This window comes from Salvelinus sp. IW2-2015, linkage group LG28, assembly GCF_002910315.2.
Source record: "Salvelinus sp. IW2-2015 linkage group LG28, ASM291031v2, whole genome shotgun sequence".
In the NCBI taxonomy this organism is placed as follows: Eukaryota; Metazoa; Chordata; class Actinopteri; order Salmoniformes; family Salmonidae; genus Salvelinus; species Salvelinus sp. IW2-2015.
The window spans coordinates 18472649-18491551 of NC_036868.1; the positions used below are offsets into that span (position 1 = coordinate 18472649).

The 18903-nt window shown below is 42.2% G+C and overlaps 1 protein-coding gene across 1 annotated transcript in view; it reads left to right on the forward strand.

Annotated features, from left to right (window-relative positions):
• The window catches only part of syne2a (spectrin repeat containing, nuclear envelope 2a), a 203218-nt gene that overhangs the window by 149465 nt on the left and 34850 nt on the right, over positions 1-18903 (forward strand). The window contains 8 exon segments of the mRNA XM_070435847.1: positions 1728-1841; positions 1923-2077; positions 2382-2529; positions 4218-4312; positions 11232-11457; positions 12022-12216; positions 16418-16543; positions 18453-18608. Coding sequence (XP_070291948.1) covers positions 1728-1841; positions 1923-2077; positions 2382-2529; positions 4218-4312; positions 11232-11457; positions 12022-12216; positions 16418-16543; positions 18453-18608 — 1215 coding nt within the window.

The following is an 18903-nucleotide window of genomic DNA, read 5'->3' on the forward strand; positions in this document are numbered from 1 at the left end:
TATCTACACACAATACCCCGTAATGAGTATCAGACCCTTTACGCAGTACTTTGTTGAAGCACCTTTGACAGTGATTACAGCCTCAAGTCTTCTTGGATATGACGCTACAAGCTTGGCACTCCTGTATTTGGGAAGTTTCTCCCATTCTTCTCTGCACATCCTCTCTAGCTCTGTCAGGTTGGATGGGGAGCATCGCTGCAAAGCTATTTTCAGGTCTCTCCAGAGATATTTGATCGGGTCTATGGTCCTGAGCACTCTGGTGCAGGTTTTCATCAAGGATCTCTCTGTACTTTGCGCCTTTAATCTTTCCCTCAATCCTGACTAGTCTTCCAGTCCCTGCCACTGAAAATCATCCCCACAGCATGATGTTGTCACCAGCATGCTTAACTGTAGTGATGGTGCCAGGTTTCCTCCAGATGAGGCGCTTGGCATTCAGGCCAAATCTTGGTTTCATTATAATAGAGAATCTTGTTTCTCATGGTCTGAGAGTCCTGTTGGTGCCTTTTGGCAAACTCAAAGCGTGCTGTCATGTGCCTTTTACTGAGGGGTGGCTTCCGTCTGGCCACTCTACCATAAATTACCTGATTGGTGGAGTGCTGCAGAGATGGTTATCCTTCCGGAAGGTTCTCCCATCTCCACAGAGGAACTCTGGAGCTCTATCAGAGTGACCATCGGGTTCTTAATCACCTCCCTGACCAAGGACCTTCACCCCTGATTGCTCAGTTTGGCTGGGTGGCCAGCTCTAGAAAGTGTCTTGGTGGTTCCAAACTTTTTCCATTTAAGAATGATGGAGGCCACTGTGTTCTTGKGGACTTTCAATGCTGCAGAAATGTTTTGTGACCCTTCCCCAGATCTGTGCCTCGACACAATCCTGTCTCGGAGCTCTACGGAATAATTCCTTCGACCTCATGGCTTGATTTTTGCTCTGACATGCACTGTCAACTGTGGGACCTTATATAGACAGGTGTGTGCCTTTCCAAATTATGTCCAATCAATTGAATTTACCACAGATGGACTCCAATCATCTCAAGGATGATCAATGGAAACAGGATGGACCTGAGCTCAATTTTGAGTCTAATAGTAAAGGGTCTGAATACTTATCTAAAAAAGAAGGTATTTCTGTTTTTAAKACATGTGCAAAAATATCTAAAAGCCTGCTCTCACTTTGTCATTATGGGGTATTGTGTGTAGATGAAACAAACAAAACAAATAAACAATTTTAGAATAAGGCTGTAACGTCACAAAATGTGGAAAAAGTCAAGGGTTCTGAATACTTTCCGAATGTACATGCATCCTCTACCCGGCAAATTTACCAGTGGTTTTAAACGTCGTAATTGTTGCTCTAATTGTGGTATATTTGGTTTTAGTGTTGTTTTTTTGTACCCATTGCCAGATTTTTTTGAAAGATTTTATTTTTTCCCCATGGTGATGGATGACAAAGGGAATTTACATGCGTGTTACCACATTTTTATACCCCAGTGAAACAGGAAGCCATGGAAGCCACAATACAATTCCTTAAAATGAGATTAACTTAAATATAGTAGAATGTTAATGCAGATGTAATTTAGTTTGATTTTATTTATAATAATCTTTAGGTTAGGGTTAGCCAATTTTTTGTTGTTGCATACAATATAGCTCAGTATTTGTGTTTCTTTTATCGTATTTTTTGCTCATCAAGGGTGGCAATTATTTTGGACTTCACTGTATGTGTTTGTGWTTGCTTACAGGAGGATTTGGATCAACGCCACACAATTAGCAGTAGTATGGATTCACTGGAGCTGCAGACCGAGGCTTTGCGTCACATGCTCACTTCTGATGTCTGCAGCATGGACAGTGTGAAGGTGAGTCAGACAACACACACGCATGGACACACACACACACATACACACACACATACTCATATTTATTCATTGCTCCTTCAGACTGCTCTGATGGCACTGAGCCATCTGCGTCCTGCCCTGGATGACCTCACTGAGGCACGCCTTTCTGTGACCCTGGATGGCCTGGAAGCAGATAGACTGAAGTCCCTGACCAGGAAGTGGGCGCAGGCCCTCTACTGCGCCTCCCATATGAACAGGTAATTGGGCCCATTGTTTACAGATCTACTGTAGGATCAGCCTCCTCTCCCCCAATCCTTACCTTAACCATTAGCGGGGAAATTCCAAAATGACCCAATATCAGCGGGGGGGGTACAATTAACATAATTCCCAAGAAATATACTAAGGGATTTTACTGAATAATTGTATTGTGTGTGATTTGGTGTGTGCGTGCGTTGGTTGTGTGTGTGTGTGTGTGTGTGTGTGTGTGTGTGTGTTGTGTGTGTGTGTGTGTGTTGTGTGTGTGTGGTGTGTGTGTGTGTGTGCGCGTGCGCTCTCAACAGAAACATTGCAAGCTGAGGCCCAGCACTCCCAGAGCCTTCAACAGAAGTGGGACAGCTGGGAGTGCTTCCAGGAGAAGATGGAGGAGGACTTGGCCCCAGACGTTTCTGGAAACTACTCTGGCCTCCATGAGCAACTGGCAATCCATCAGGTTCATTACCCTTTTTTTAAATAAAATCTTCTCCCATTGTTCTAATCATCAGATGATCTTCTCAATCATTATGGCTGGCATTGTATCACCACCCATCTCTTAGAGGTCCTGAATAAGAATATATATAGTACAGTAATCCCTTCGTTTATCGCGGGGTTACGTTCCGAAAATGACCCGCGATAAGTGAAATCCGCGAAATAGAAAACTTTTTTTTTTTTTTTTACAATTAGCAAATATTACAGTATACAAATACAGTGACTCACGTGTAGGCCGTTTGCGTCGACAATTATGGTTTAGGAGATGTTCGAAATTACAAGATAATTTGGCCAACTTAATGTAAATTTTGCAAAGCTGTTTTATGTACGTACACATAAATGCACGAGACGACAAAATGATAGACACAATCGTAGCATGTTTTGATAAAGAAGCGGGTGAGTTTTTTAGCGAAATCAAGAGCAGAGGCACAATCACCAAAAAAAAAAAACATTATGGAAATCAAACAAATAGCGAATCCGCGATAAAGTGAACGCGAAGTGGCGAGGGATCACTGGTATAATAATGTTCAGATTTTATTGAACAGACAGCGAGAGAGGATGAAAGTGGGGAAAGATAGTGAAAGGATGTGTCAAAGGCCAGTAGGCCAGTAGGCCAGATTCTAACGTATGGCGGTACTGTAGACATGCATGCCTGCTAGAGGCTGCAGCATTACCGATAGACCAGCCAGGAGACTAAGATATCTTTTTTATACAAATGAAACAATATAAAGACAATCAATTGAAAATGAACTAATATATTTTAGGAAACAGTTATGGCACACTATAGGCATATAGGGCTTCTGCAATATCTCACAGACCACTGTGTATTTCAGGCTAAGCTGCATATTAGAATTGATTCCACGTAAACCTTGGAAATATCCACTTGAAAAAAACAACAATAGGCCTTCTGAGTGGCGCAGCGGTCAAAGACACTGCATCAATACAGACCTGGGTTTCATCCCAGGCTGTGTCACAACCAGCCGTGACCGGGAGTCCCATACGCCGGCGCACAATTTACCCAGCGTCGTCCGGGTTAGGGGAGCATTTGGCCCGGGGGGGCTTTACTTGGCTCATCGGGCTCTAGTGCCTCCTTGTGCCTGCAGGCTGGACTTTGGTTGTCAGTTGAATGTGTTTCCTCCGACACATTGGTGCTGGCGGGTGTTAAGGAGCGCGGTTTGGCGGGTCATGTTTTGGAGGACGCATGACTCGACTATYGCCTCTCTTGAGCCCGTTGGGGAGTTGCCGCCATGAGACAAGATCGTAATTGGATATGATGAAATTGGGGAGAAAAAGGGGTAAAAAAAACAGTACGGTTGTTCATGGCAATGCTCGATAGTCTTGATTTAACTCCAGCATATTATTCACACATTCATGTTGATTAAGTCCATTATCAGTCCTAAGCCACTGCTCCGATATTTAATGTATTCTACGGTCAGAAGAGGACTGGCCACCCCTCTGAACCTGGTTCCTTTCTAGGTTTCTTCCTTGGTTTGTGCCTTCTAGGTTGTTTTTCCTGGCCACTGTGCTTCTGCTTCTGCATTGCTTGGTTTGGGGTTCAGGCCAGGTATAAGTAAAGCACTTTGTGACAGTCGATGATGTAAAAGGGCTGTATTCAATGAATTTGGTTAATTGATATTCCTTGTTATTAAACAGAGACTCCGGATTGAAGTATTGGCTGGGCACCAACTCTTGAGAGGGGTTATCGTCATCTCAATGAGGTCAATTGAAGACACACCAGAGGAGAAAAGGTAAAGGAGTGCAGTAGGCTACATTTCTARCAGGGTTGGGGTCAATTTKAATTGAAGTCAGKCAATAGAAAAAACATTATATGAATTAAATTGCTTCTCCTTCTTAGTTCATTGAAAGGTCATTGAAAATATATTATTTTTTCAATTATTGAATTGGAATCTAAGTCTATTTTCTGAATTAACCTTGAATTGAYCCTGACCTTGATTTTCAGAATGCATAATTCAAAGCTAATAACTCAAAGTAGTATCATTAAACAAAACTGAAATATGTGTGAATTGAAAGATAAATAACTTTCAATTAAAGATAATATAACACTATTCTCTTTTATGTCTTAAAAAAAAACTAAATATTGCATCTCAGTGTGCTGATTATGGCAACTAAAGCTGGAATCCTTAATGGTGAAACGTCCATGTCCGTTTGGGATAATACAACAACAAAGAAGTCTCAGACATCATTGCACGCACGATAGAACAGCAGAATATACACTATTTTATTTTACCACACTGCTTGACACACCTCACCTCTATTTCGTCCACAAAACAAAAACAATAACAAAGGTGCGTGGGCGGGCATGCGGTGCTGTTTCCACTAATGTGGATTCCATCTTTAAGGTTATATTATATGAGTGTGTGTGGGTGTTTTCCATCTTCATTTTAACACTATAAATTTCAACAGGGCCAACTATGTGGTTACGCTGGGTTTATCGTTCCATCACACACTGGACTTACTGTAGGCGTTCTGGCCTCTAGTGGTTAGGAAATCAAAGCTTGCAGTCTTCTATTTCTTCTGAGGATCTGCCATCTCGTAAAGTAATAAAAAATTTGGTTTTCCTGCCGCGTTCTTTCTAGCTTGGGTAATGGCGTCCCAGCTGTGACCATAATTCACACAAACACACACTCACACACACAAATAGGCATACATGTGAACACATGCACACACACACACAAATGCATGAACGGATGTGCACGTGCATACAAAACACACACACACACACACACACACACACACTGGGGAGCTGTACTATTCTCTGGAACAGCAAGATGGCTGACACTAAGGACCGCCACATAATTCGGTCGTTGTGCAGCTAGCGTGGAAACTTCCAAGCTTTATAAAAAAGCTCTCTGGTTACGTCCCAATAATCTCTCTTTTCTCCCAAAGGAAATTACTGATATATGGAAACTCCCTCTAGCTCATTTTCAATTTGTGTAGGGAGGTGAATGAGTGCACACTTAAGGAGGAAGGGGAGATTATTGGGCACAACAACTGCTCCAAGCCCCATCTCCTCTAACTTCATCTTCGTATCAGCCTAAGAGTTATAGTTCCATTTGGGGCACATCCATAGAGGGCTGCCAGTTAGACAGTGTTTTATCAGTAGAAACAGGATGAGATTTATTTAAGTGGAGGTTCGCCAAGAACTGCAGATTAAATTAGCTGACTAAATCTGGAACATTTACTGAAATGTTGTTGATCTATGTGCATTCATCCCTGTCAAATAAGTTGAATAAAATACAAATAATGAAGTTGGATCAGATCTGAAATGTTGATTCACCGAACCTATGTTTTGTTATTATCGTTTCTATGGGGACCAGGTTCAGGTCATATTTTCCAGACTTTGTTCAAAATAGTAGAATATAAACACTTTGTTTCAATTATCCAAAAACAATCTATGCATTCACCTGCAAGTAGGGATTCTAAAAAGCTGTCTATCATTATTCCTGTCATTGTTTACCGTGTTTCCCGGAAATTTCTAGAAAATGTGTGTGATACCTATCTGTGTATATTACTAGTTGGTAGCCCCACTAGTTGGTTTATTGGAGTAGGCTATATTTCTCAAATTCCCCCTAAACTGCCGGCCGAGTGTGGAGTAATGAGAGACCCTGAATACCCAGGCTGTTCAATAGCATGAATACCATGGGGACACTTAAAACATTTTACTGCAGTGGGCTAAATCAGGGTCACACTGTGTTTCTTGCTAGTCTTAAACAAATCTACTTTGAAACAGAAGTATCCACCTCACACATGGTTATGACCTTAAAAAGAATAAGACACCTGTTCCATGTCAGACATAGTGGAAATGTATTCAATTTTGAGTTTGCATCCCAATATAACATTTTATATACAGTATATCAAAGAAGACTGAAATATAACAAAACCGTTTGACTGAGAAACACATTCTCAAATTTGTGTTATTTTTAATATACAGTTGAAGTCAGAAGTTTACATACACCTTAGCCAAATACAATTCCTGACATTTAATCCTAGTAAAAATTCCCTGTCTTAGTTCAGTTAGGATCACCACTTTATTTTAAGAATGTGAAATGTCAGAATAATAGTAGAGACAATGATTTATTTCAACTTTTATTTCTTTCATCGCATTCCCAGAGGGTCAGAAGTTTACATACACTCAATTAGTATTTGGTAGCATTGCCTTTAAATTGTTTAACTCGGTTCAAACATTTTGGGTAGCCTTCCACAAGCTTCCCACAATATTTGGGTGAATTTTGGCCCATTCCTCCTGACAGAGCTGGTGTAACTGAGTCAGGTTTGTAGGCCTCCTTGCTCACACACGCTTTTTCAGTTCTGCTCACACATTTTCTCTATAGGATTGAGGTCAGGGCTTTTGGATGGCCACTCCAATACCTGACATTATTGTCTTTAAGCCATTTTGCCACAACTTTGGAAGTATGCTTGGGGTCATTGTGAAGACCCATTTGTGACCAAGCTTTAACTTCCTGACTGATGTCTTGAGATGTTGCTTCATATATCCACATAATTTCCCAATCTCATGATGCCATCTATTTTGTGAAGTGCACCAGTTCCTCCTGCAGCAAAGCACCCCCACAACATGATGCTGCCACCCCGTGCTTCACATTTGGGATGGTGTTCTTCGGCTTGCAGCCTCCCCTTTTTCCTCCAAACATAATAATGGTCATTATGGCCAATCAGTTCTATTTTTGTTTCATCAGACCAGAGGACATTTCTCCAAAAAGTGTGATCTTGTCCACATGTGCAGTTGCAAACCGTAGTCTGGCTTTTTTATGGCGGTTTTGGAGCAGTGGCTTCTTCCTTGCTGAGCGGCCTTTCAGGTTATGTCGATATAGGACTCGTTTTATCTGGATATAGATATTTTTGTACCTGTTTCCTCCAGCATCTTCACAAGGTCCTTTGCTGTTGTTCTGGGATTGATTTGCACTTTTCGCACCAAAAGTACATTCATCTCTAGAGAGACAACGCGTCTCCTTCCTGAGCGGTATGACGGCTGCGTGGTCCCATGGTGTTTATACTTGCGTACTATTGTTTGTACAGATGAACGTGGTACCTTCAGGCATTTGGAAATTGCTCCCAAGGATGAACCAGACTTGTAGAGGTCCTCAATTTTTTTTTGTTGAGGTCTTGGCTGATTTATTTTGATTTTCCATGATGTCAAGCAAGAGGCACTGGAAAGTTTGAAGGTAGGCCTTGAAATACATCCACAGGTACACCTCCAATTGACTCAAATGATGTCAATTAGCCTATCAGAAGCTTCTAAAGCCATGACGTCATTTTCTGGAATTTTCRAAGTTGTTTAAATTCACAGTCAACTTAGTGTATGTAAACTTCTGACCCACTGGAATTGTGATACAGTGAAATAATCTGTCTGTAAACAATTGTTGGAAAAATTACTTGTTTCATGCACAAAGTAGGTGTTCTAACCGACTTGCCAAAACTATAGTTTGTTAAGAAGAAATTTGTGGAGTGGTTGAAAAACTAGTTTTAATGACTCCAACATAAGTGTATGTGAACTTACGACTTCAACTGTAYATATGGAATTATGATAAATATTATTAACAATCCACACATGAGGCAACTAGAGTCCGATTTGGTCATTTGACTGCCAGCTGCGATGGGCAAAATTTATATCTCATTATGCACAACATATTGGCGCCCTGATTGGTTGTTATCTATTAACCATAATCTATACAATTTTACATTGGGCTCTACACTTAACAGCCTAAATGGAACAGAAGAATGGGACAGAGAAACAATAGAAAGAGGAACGTGAGCCGATATGCGTCGGAACAGTAGGCCTGCAATTTTGGCTTTCAAATAGGTCCTAGCCTAACARCCATGCCTTCATGAAAAATATCCTACTGTTAGTTAGCTAACTAACTAGCTGCTGGGAGGTTGAGATGTCATTGGAGGAGTGGGTGGTTGACCGAGTTTTTCCCCCATATCACTTTGCTAGCTAGCTATGCTGAACTTGAAGGACTAACCACAGTTAGCACATCTCTTAGTTATCAATCAAATGTATCTGGCATCGATCAAATTGGCGGGCAGGCAGGCAAGTTCCCATTGTTGTCAAAACGTGGATTGGAACAAGCATRAATTGGCAGGCAAGCTACTGTATTATTCCCCATCATTTTTCAGTTCAATTTTGACGGCCAACTACAAGCTGAGAAAGTTTGAGAGGGTTTATCTACTGTTCCCTCGTTAGATTTGAGCTYGTCTCTCTCTGGCTAACATTACTTGATGATCTTGTTGTTGTGCATAGGCAACTGAGGCTGTCTGATCAATAGGTTCCCAAATGTAAGAGGACTCCCGTGGTATTTACATACAGTATTTGCAGAAATCCATTCAGGTGTATTTTGTGGCTTTCGGCGAATGCTTTCTAATGATGTAAAGTTGTGCTGTTGCTTCTGCCTGTAAGCACACAGTCCAGTTCGAAGTGAATGATGGCAGGCCCGTGTGGTAAATGCCTTATTTGTATATAGGCCTACTGTAGCTCTGATTGGCTATGGCGCACCGGTCTGTGTCGAGTCTGGTCCTGGATGACACTTTTTTTTATTAGGTTTTATTTGCTGCAGTGTCTATTAATAGTCCAAACGCACGGCCGCTTTCCCACTCTATATTGTTATAGAATTTTCATAAATGCCTTGCTCTACGTCACTCTACATCACTCTAACACATTCTATAAAGGTATGAAAACTTGAAAATGACCATAACTAAGTGTTCGCATCTCAGGAAATGTAATAAAAGAGGTRTCATGTTCTTCCTGGGGGTGTAAATCTGTAAAACAGATTTTAATAAGATTTCATGTTGGTAAAACACTGTCAGTTCCACTTTAAATAGTTAACCCGGACTATCTGCATTTACCCTTTTTGCACTAACTCTTTTGACTCATCAYATATGCTAATGCTACTGTTTATTATCTATCCTGTTGCCTAGTCACTTTATCCCTACCTATGTGTACATATCTACCTCAATAACTTCATACCCCTGCACATCGACTCAGTACTGGTACCCTGTGTATATAGCCAAGTTAATGTTACTCATCGTGTATTTATTCCTCATGTTATTATGTTCTATTATTTCTCTTGTTTTCTCTCTGCATTGTTTTTGCTGTATCGGCACCGCMTCGATAGCCTGCCACTTAGCCCTGCTACTCTTAGTGGAAAGTCATTCAGTCTGATATCATTTTAGTGCATTTCCATCCAGACATGATGAGGGGGGGGGACTGTTCACGAGAACGCAAAGGTAGGCCTATAGAGAGTGAGAGAGAGAGAGAGATTGTAAAATAAACATGTAGTGTTGTGTATGCCTAATTGGGAATTACTGGCTCAGTACGGCAGGGTTATACTTTTTGACCCTGTGGTGTTTTGGAATACGGCACAGTATGCGCCTCCTAYCATATGATTTCACCAGTATTTCACCAGCTCATTGATAGACAAAATGTTTCCCTTCAGTTCCCTTCCTCTTTCCAGAACTGCCACTTTCATATTTTAGTGGGTTAGTTTCGGTTTGTTGGGAACCTTCCTACCAAACCGATGTGCCCTTTGGTAGTCTTCTTTTTCCTCCTCTTCCACCCCCATGCTGACAATGTTGTGCCTTATGATTCTGCATTTTAAGTCTTGTATTGCCGCCTTCATTTATTTATTGTCATCCTGGAGTGTATTTGTTGTAGTTTGGAGGGTCGCTACTGTGGCTCGGAGGGTTTAATTTTCTGCCCTTACCTCCGGGATTCATTTCTTGTGGAACTCCATAGATCATTTTAGGGCCTAAATTTCTACCAATAGCCCAGAGATCAAATCGAGCTTCTTCAGTTGCTCATTCATGGTGGCCAACGGAGCACTGTCGTCCCTGGAGAAGAAGTGGGGTATTCTCTCTCGGTTTCTCCGCCCATAGTGTTAGAATGTTGGGACGGCCGCTTCTCTTCGGGTTTCGCATGATGACAGTATTGATCTTGTTTGTTTTGCTTGTTGACTAAGCATATGATGAGATAGATCAATATACCCTCCAGTTCGATCGTTTTTTATGAATAAATGCATAAATGACCAATTTTAAACAATACAAATGGGACAGGTTTAGAGCTCAGCAAGCTACCGCCACTTACCACGTTTTTTTACGCCCCACTAGTTACTTTCACTGAACTTACATTCAAGGAACTACCCTTGCAGTTACTTTCAGAGAAAACCTTTGCATTTTACTCTGCAATGCTACCTTAGCTACTTAAATGTATTTGTTTCTGACTTGTATCTGATTTTTTACCATGATGTAATGGAATGGGAGTTATCCTTTTGTATCATTACAATACAATACATTACTTGCTTTAGTGGTCCATTTGCATGGATATTCAAAATGTTTTATTGTCACAGTATTCAACCTACACACATCACAAGCTGGGAGCAGCACTGGGGCACTTTGGGGTAATGTATTTCAGTGATGTGCTCGCTAGTTATCCTTATATGGTGTAAATGACCCGAAAATACTGTTGCCATCAACCATTGTTGATTATCTCTTCTCTCCTCACCTCTGCCCTCATTTTCTCTCTTTTCCTCCCCCCTTTCCTCTCCTTCCCCTCTCATTTTCTCTCCTCTGCCCTCCTATCTTATCCTTTCCTCCCCCTTCCTTCTCTCCCCCTCTACTTTCCTCTCCTCCAAGCAGGCCTGACCTCACCCTAAAGCTTGCCCAGATGAGAGAGCGATGGCAGCGGATTGTTAGTGTGGCACAGCAGCGAAGTAGCCTGGTGCAGGAACGGCTGGGCCAGTGGCGGTTCTACACCCGGGGTGTGAGGAGGCTAGGGGGGCTGCTGAGAGATGTGGAGACCTTACTTCCTTCTGCTGCTCAGGCCCTCTGCACTCTGCAGCAGCTACCATGTTCCCTGGGGGTGAGAACATCATATAATTAAATTAATTATCTGTGATGAATGGTCATTCCATTTTTATAGAGACCGTGCTAATTCATAGCTGTCAGGGCAATATTTGCTATTTCTAAACATGTATGTGATTTTGGAGTACCGCAGCTAGCGATTGCGCAATGCACAACACATTTTAGGTGCTGTTTATTTTCATTCCACAACTTGATACACTAAAAGAGAGGTTTTTGAGATATCCTGTTGAACATAGTGTTAAATCATTTTTAGATTTTTTGTTGTTGTATTGAGTCACTATCAGTACAATCAATTTGTGAACAATTACACCTCCCACCCTTCCCGCCCCCCATCCCCAACAAATCTCTGGCGGCTCCAACTCATCCCCGAACTTGGTCTAAACACAATACTGGTATGAAGAACAAAAACATAACAAATCGAATAATAACAAAAAAAAACAACAAAGAAAAGTACACAAAAAGTAACACCTTCTACTCCCCTCTGTTAAATAGGCTAACAGATGCTAACCCATCATAGGTGAAACTATACAGTAACTCAGACTGCTTTGTCTCCCCTCTTCAGCGTGCTGAAGAGACTCTCGCCCAACACAACGGCTTCTACAGACACACACTAGAGACAGGCAGGCTGCTGTCCTCCATGGCAGAGCTACAGACACAGGCCCAGCTACAGACAGAGTTACAGACCTTGCAGGAGTCCTGGGACCACGCCACGGAGCTACTGAGAGAAAGGAGAATCCTACTGGAAACTAATGTTCAGGTATATCAGTCAATCAATTAACCAATCAATTTCTTGGAAGCACTTGAACGTGAGCGCCAATTTTACATTGTAGTCATTTTTTCCTTTTTTGTCTATTAGCAGATGCTCTTATCCAGAGCAACTTGCAATCAGTGCATTTTACGAAGCAATTAAGCTAAACAAATATCATCGTCATCAACTTTAAAATCAGTGCAAGAAGAAAATAAAAATAAACTGTTAAAGAGGATAAACAGAACTTTTGCCTCTGAGCTTGCTATTGACCCAAAAGTGTTCCACTAACTGGACAGAAATATTGTTCAGAAATTATCCTTACTATTGGACAGAAAGGAGCACACCTCCCTACACATTAACATTTGGGTCGACCAATAATAGATTATTTTGAAACAAAGAAAACAGAGACAGAATGCAAAAAGAGCAGACCTTTTTTTGTTCTTTCACGATAGACAGGGATTCCAATTCATCTGATAGGGGAGATTATGATTAAGGCAGAGGATCTCTAAAATTATATGTAATTATGACACATCTCTTTCTCTCTCTCTCTCTCTCTCTCTCTCTCTCTCTCTCTCTCTCTCTCTCTCTCTCTCTCTCTCTCTTTACCCCATGTTCTTCAGTACAAGCACCAAAACCCCCTTCTTTATGAGTGGGGCTGGGGGATTGGGGTGTTAAGGCTTAAAGACTGCCAACTGTGTGTGTGTGATTTGAATGTCTGTTAGCTGCAGTTGACCCACATACCATGTACTGTATCTGTGCACTGCCCAGTGAAAGCCCCCTAACAGCCAAGGCCATCAAAGAGCAACCCTAATCTAACCATAATCCATGCAGGGGCCAGCTGCCAGCTACGGTTAAGGCCACACATAGACGCAATAACACGGATGAAATTGTATATTATGCATTCACAATTGTCTGTGTATTTCCATCAAAACTCAACTTCAACTCAAATATTTTTCGGCAGCGAGTTGAATACTTTTCAAATACTTGAAAAAATGGTTTATGTCTGGCCATCTTCTCCGTTGTCCAACGGATGACTGAATCCTACTGGCACAATACATCATTTTCGGACACAAAATCTCTAACTGACTGCCACCTAACACTACCCACTACCACCATCATCAAATCAAAGTGAACTTTACAGTTGCCAGCTAACCCTTAGAAATACAGAATATTAGGCACGGTATGGTCCATCACTACTGCTACCACCATCTGGGTTGGGCTCAATTCCATCCATTTCAATTCAGTCAATTCAGGAAGTAAACTGACATTTCCAATTCTGATTTTACAAAACATTTCATAGAGAGAGAATTAGGGCTGATTTTCCAGACACAGATTAAGCCTAGCTCTGGACTAAGAAGAGGAGATTCTCATTGAAAGCACTTTTCAGTCCAGTACTAGGCCTAATCTGTGTCTGGGAATTTAAAGTTGTCACTACGGTTTAGGATGACATTTTCCCGAGATGATGATGATGAWGTAAAGTCAGTTTTGCAGTTTTCACCGTAAAGTCTGTAGCTAGGATTTGGGAGATGGCGAGCTGATCCTAGATTTGAACCTGAAGTCAATTTAGGAGCGGTTCCTTTACCTCTGTCTTAAAGGATGGATGAAACCACACCCCTCAGGCTGCTGAATCTGATTGGTTGTTGCTGTGACACAGAGGCAGCCGTGAGCCTCGAAAGGGGCTTGCTTTGAGTGTTTGCTATCAGGCCATGCTAGAAAGGGCACAAGTATCGCACCTCATAACCACAAACACGATTTCAACCACCATAAACCCAAACCTTTACCCTAACCCTAATCCCAACCCTTTGAAAACCCCATGCAAACCAAATTATACCATTCTAGAGTGGCCATCTAGTGACTACTCACACTTGTTGCTGTCTGTTGGAACCATTATGACCTCATCTGTGAGTGTTGTTTACGACAACCTGGGGGGTCGGGTTAGTTGTGTGAACCCCTTCCATAGGATCTGCGTGAAAGCAGAGGCCACGGAGGCCAAGTTAAGTGTTGTGTCCAAAATGACACCCAATTCCCTATATAATACACTACAATGCCTTCAGAAAGCATTCACACACCTTGACTTTTCCCACATTAAACTGAGATGTTGTGTCACTGGCTGACACTGGTAAGCCATATTTCGTCTCCAATGTTTATTGAAAACATAAATATATTTGCACAATGAGCACTTCTCTCAAATACATCGTTACAGTTGTTGGATAGTTATCTAGCTAATTTTAGCCACATGAACATTGACATGAAATCAGTCAAAACACCTCAAAACAAGACATGGTATCAAGAATAATATTAAATGAGCTAAAACGAGCCACTTACAATCCCCTACATGTCAGTTTCCTATCATTCTTGTTAGCAKTCTGGCCATCCAGAATCAAAACATGTTGACTTCTGCCCCATGGAAGCATGCACATCATTTTTGAGACGTTGTCAGCTAACCCATCTATTGAGGATGGTGAAGTTATGAATTACACTTTATTGGTTATCAATACACAATACCCAGTCACTACAAAGATACAGGTGTCCTTCCTAACTCCATTGCCAGAGAGGAAGGAAACCGCTCAGGCATTTCCCCATGAGGACATTGGAGACTTTAAAGCAGTTCGAGTTTTGGCTGTGACAATGTTGTTGATCCAACTGAGGAGATAACACCATACATTATTTTTTATTTTATATATTTTTTGGTACTTTTACCCCTTTTTTCTCACCAATATCGTGATATCCAATTTATAGTTACAGTCTTGTCTCATCGCTGCAACTCCCATACAGACTCTGGAGAGGCGAAGGTCGAGAGCCATGCGTCCCCCAAAACACAACCCTGCCAAGCCGCACTGCTTCTTGACACACTGCTTGATTAACCCGGAAGCCAGCCACACCAATGTGTTGGAGGAAACACCGTACAACTGACGTTCGAAGTCAGCTTGCAGGCGCCCTGGCCACCACAAGGAGTTGCTAGAGCGCGGTGGGACAAGGACATCCCGGGCCGGCCAAACCATCCCCTAACCCGGACAAACCTGGGACAATTGTGCGCCGCCTCATGGGACTCCCGGTCACGGACTGCTGTGACATTTACATTTTCCACAAATTAGCAAACATTTCTAAAAACATGTTTACACTTTGCATGTGTTAAGAAAATATACATTTAATACATTTTGAATTCAGGCTGTAACACAACAAAATATGGARTAAGTCAAGGGGTATGAATACTTTTTGAAGGCACTATACTTTTTACCAGAGCCCTATGGGTCCTGGTCAAAAGTAGTGCACTAAATAGGTATTCAGGAGGCCAAGTCAGAGTTTATGTCAGCCCCGGTGAAAGGGAAATCCCCAAGCTATATAGGCACAAGGCGAGACCCAGATGCAGACACAGGAGGCAGATTTAGGAGGCCAAGTCAAACAGTTTATGTCAGCCCCGGTGAATGGGAAATCCCCAAGCTATCAAAGCGAGACCCAGATGCAGACACAGGAGGCAGATGGTTGGAGTCTTACAATGTTTATTAATCCAAAGGAGTAGGCAAGAGAATGGTCGTGGACAGGCAAAAAGGTAAAAACCAGATCAGAGTCCAATAGGTACCGAAGGGCAGGCAGAATCAAGGTCAGGGCAGGCAGGATAATCAGGCAGGCAGGAAAGTAGTCCAGAGTCAGGCAGGGGTCAGAACCGGGAAGACTATAAAAACGAATGGAAAAGGAGTACGGGGAAAACACACTGGTTGACTTGACTAAACATACAAGACAAACTGGCACAGAGAGACAGGAAACACAGGGATAAATACACTGGGGGAAATAAGCGACACCTGGAGGGGGTGGAGACAATCACAGGAACAGGTGAAACAGACCAGGCCGTGACACAAGCACAACAGTGGAATCAGGCTAAGACAATGTCTGAAATAGAGATAGCTAATTGTCATTAAAGAAAGGGAAATACACACCAATCTCCCACTCAAATRTGTGACTGAATCTTTGATTAGAGTTGGGGTAACATTTGTGTCTTAGTGGTATATTCAGAAAATGCATTTGAAACTTTTGATTATGGATGTGGAGAGGTGTGACCTGTCTATTTCTGGAAACCCTTTTTGCCCATAGAATAATATAATTTACCTAAGTCACGCTATTCAATTTAATCTGATGTTGTTTTTTGCTGAACTGAACTGTAAACTAATATTGTCAATGAGATTGTTGAATTTACCTTCTCTATATCTTGTAGAATTGGGGCCACTTTCAGGTCAAACTAGTCGACAGCGCACACAAACTGGATGAGCTCAGGGACAGGCTGAAGCAACCGCTGCCAGAGAAGCTGGAGGAGCTACAGGGTGAAGAGAAGCTCACAGAGGTGACTACCTTCTCAATCTGTGGTGTGTGTGGTGTGTGTGTGTGTGTGTGTGTGTGTGTGTGTGTGTGTGGTGTGTGTGTGTGTGTGTGTGTGTGTGTGTGTGTGTGTGTGTGTGTGTGTGTGTGTGTGTGTGTGTGTGTGTGTGTGTGTGTGTGTGTGTGTGTGTGTGTGTGTGTGTGTGTGTGTACACGCATGCCAGTGTGCATACATACGTGCTAGTGTGTGTCTGCGTGTGCTTACATGCAACTGCGTGTGTGTGCATCCCACTTTGTGACATTGAGCTGTGTATATTAGTATCTCTCTGTGTGGGTGGATTTGAACCTCTCCGTGCTGTTAGCTTAGAAGGTAAGTCAATAGGTGAGTAACACTAGCTAGGTTTCCAACCATTAGCGACCAATTTTTATGCAAATAATCAAAAATCCGCATAAAGAAAATATGTGTATTTTCCCACCAGAGGTGTGTTTACACCAAACGGACTTGGTGCGATCAGGGTGTGATGAGGTAGTGCACACAAACATTTTATTTGTCATGTAACTTTCATCTAGTGATAGTTTTGTCACCAAAACTGTTGCGTTAAATAGCAAATGTATGTGCCTACTTTGGTCTTGACATGTGTGCTCTAGCCAACAACAGATACTGTGCGGGTAGGTTGTGCGGGTAGGCTATACATGATGAGATTTGCCTATTATGTATAAGAGCGATAATATTTTTATTTGTCATCGATCATAATTTTTCCATAATAAGACCCTCAATATTTATTTGAAAGTAGCATCAAACTCATCACCTTGCGCTTTCACCACCCTGTGAAGTTCATCATCATTTATGTCATCTGTAGCCTAATAAACTGCATGSTTTCTAAGTTGTAGTGGTTGGACCACACACCATATCATCGAGTGACTCATAAAGGCGTTTCCACCGCCATTTCTTGCATAATACACTTTACCGATACAAAAATATTATATTAACAGTGCACTAATGAACAAAATACTAAAATATAGTTTGAGTGAACTAACCCTTTAATCTCATTTTGTGCGCGGCTGTTGATCAAGGTCTCATTGGAGAGGTACTTCTATTGTGAAGAATGAGGATAACAGTGGCAAAGATAGTCAAGTCAAGTGCAATCAGGTTMATTTAAAGTGCATTGTCCATGGGTCTCAACACACTTTACATAATAAGGCAAGGAAACAAAAAACAACAAAACGATGTAGGAAAAGGAGGAAAAAAGGGTAAAGAAGTGTTTAGTCACATCCCAAATGGCACACTATACCCTATAATGTATTACTTTTGACCAGGGTCCATAAGGCTCTGGTCAAAAGTACTTCATTATATAAGGAATAGGGCCCCATTTGGGACGCGCACTAAGATACGAGGAGAGACATGGTATTTTTTGTTGTTGTCTCTAATACACCTTCTTTGGCTTTCTTAGCACACACATTTACTTGTTTGGGTTTGTAATTTCATCACTGCAGCTATGTAAAATCATTGCTGTGTTGGGTATCACTCCTGTCATGCCAGTAAAAGTTGTTTGAGTTTGAATTTGACTGGGGGAAAGTGAATTGATTGAGGGGTTTTTTCAGGCACTCAGAGGGGCCAGAGTTACCAACAGGTTTTGGGGGCTCCCATTATCCTGCCACCCACTGAGTCCCACTATTATGAGTTTCCTACACTCCTCCCTGTTTCCCCCTTTCCCCCCTCTTCCTTCCCCCCTTCACTTCCCTCCTCTCCCCTCCCAGTTATCCCCTTGCTCCCCTCCCCCTCCCTTAATCCTTGAGAGAAAGAGAGAGAGACACACATACAGACACAGAGAGAGAGAAACACACACGTACTCGACTAGTATGCACTTACTACAGCGCCGGGGTGCCTGACCGGTCAGTGGTGTGTGTGTTGTGTACGTGTGTGTGTTATGCAGGAAAACGAGGCCTCTCTGGAGTTGTGGGCTGGTGGAGTGAAGGAGTTGTCCTCCATGAAGACGGATCTGTCCCAGTACATCTTGGCCGGGGATGCTACCCTACTACAAGGACAGGTGGAGCAGCTGCACTGCCAGTGGGAGGAACTCTGTCTAAAGGTGAGAGGGGCATGGATGGAGAGAGGTAGGGAAAGAGAAATAAGATGTAAGATGTCTGTCTGTCAGTGTGTGTGTTAGAGAGGGAGGAAGACTGATTTTATTTGAGAGAGTGAAAGTGGATGAGAGGGAGGGAAGGGAGAGATATAAAATAGAGTAGTCACTAGCTATGTTCTGGCCACACAAAAGGCTCCTCCACTACTGGGGCTTTGACCGGTGAATGTGTGTCCAGCGAGTGGAGACACACACAAAACACACTCATTCATGGCAGTGCAAAAAGAGAATAGGAGCAGCATGG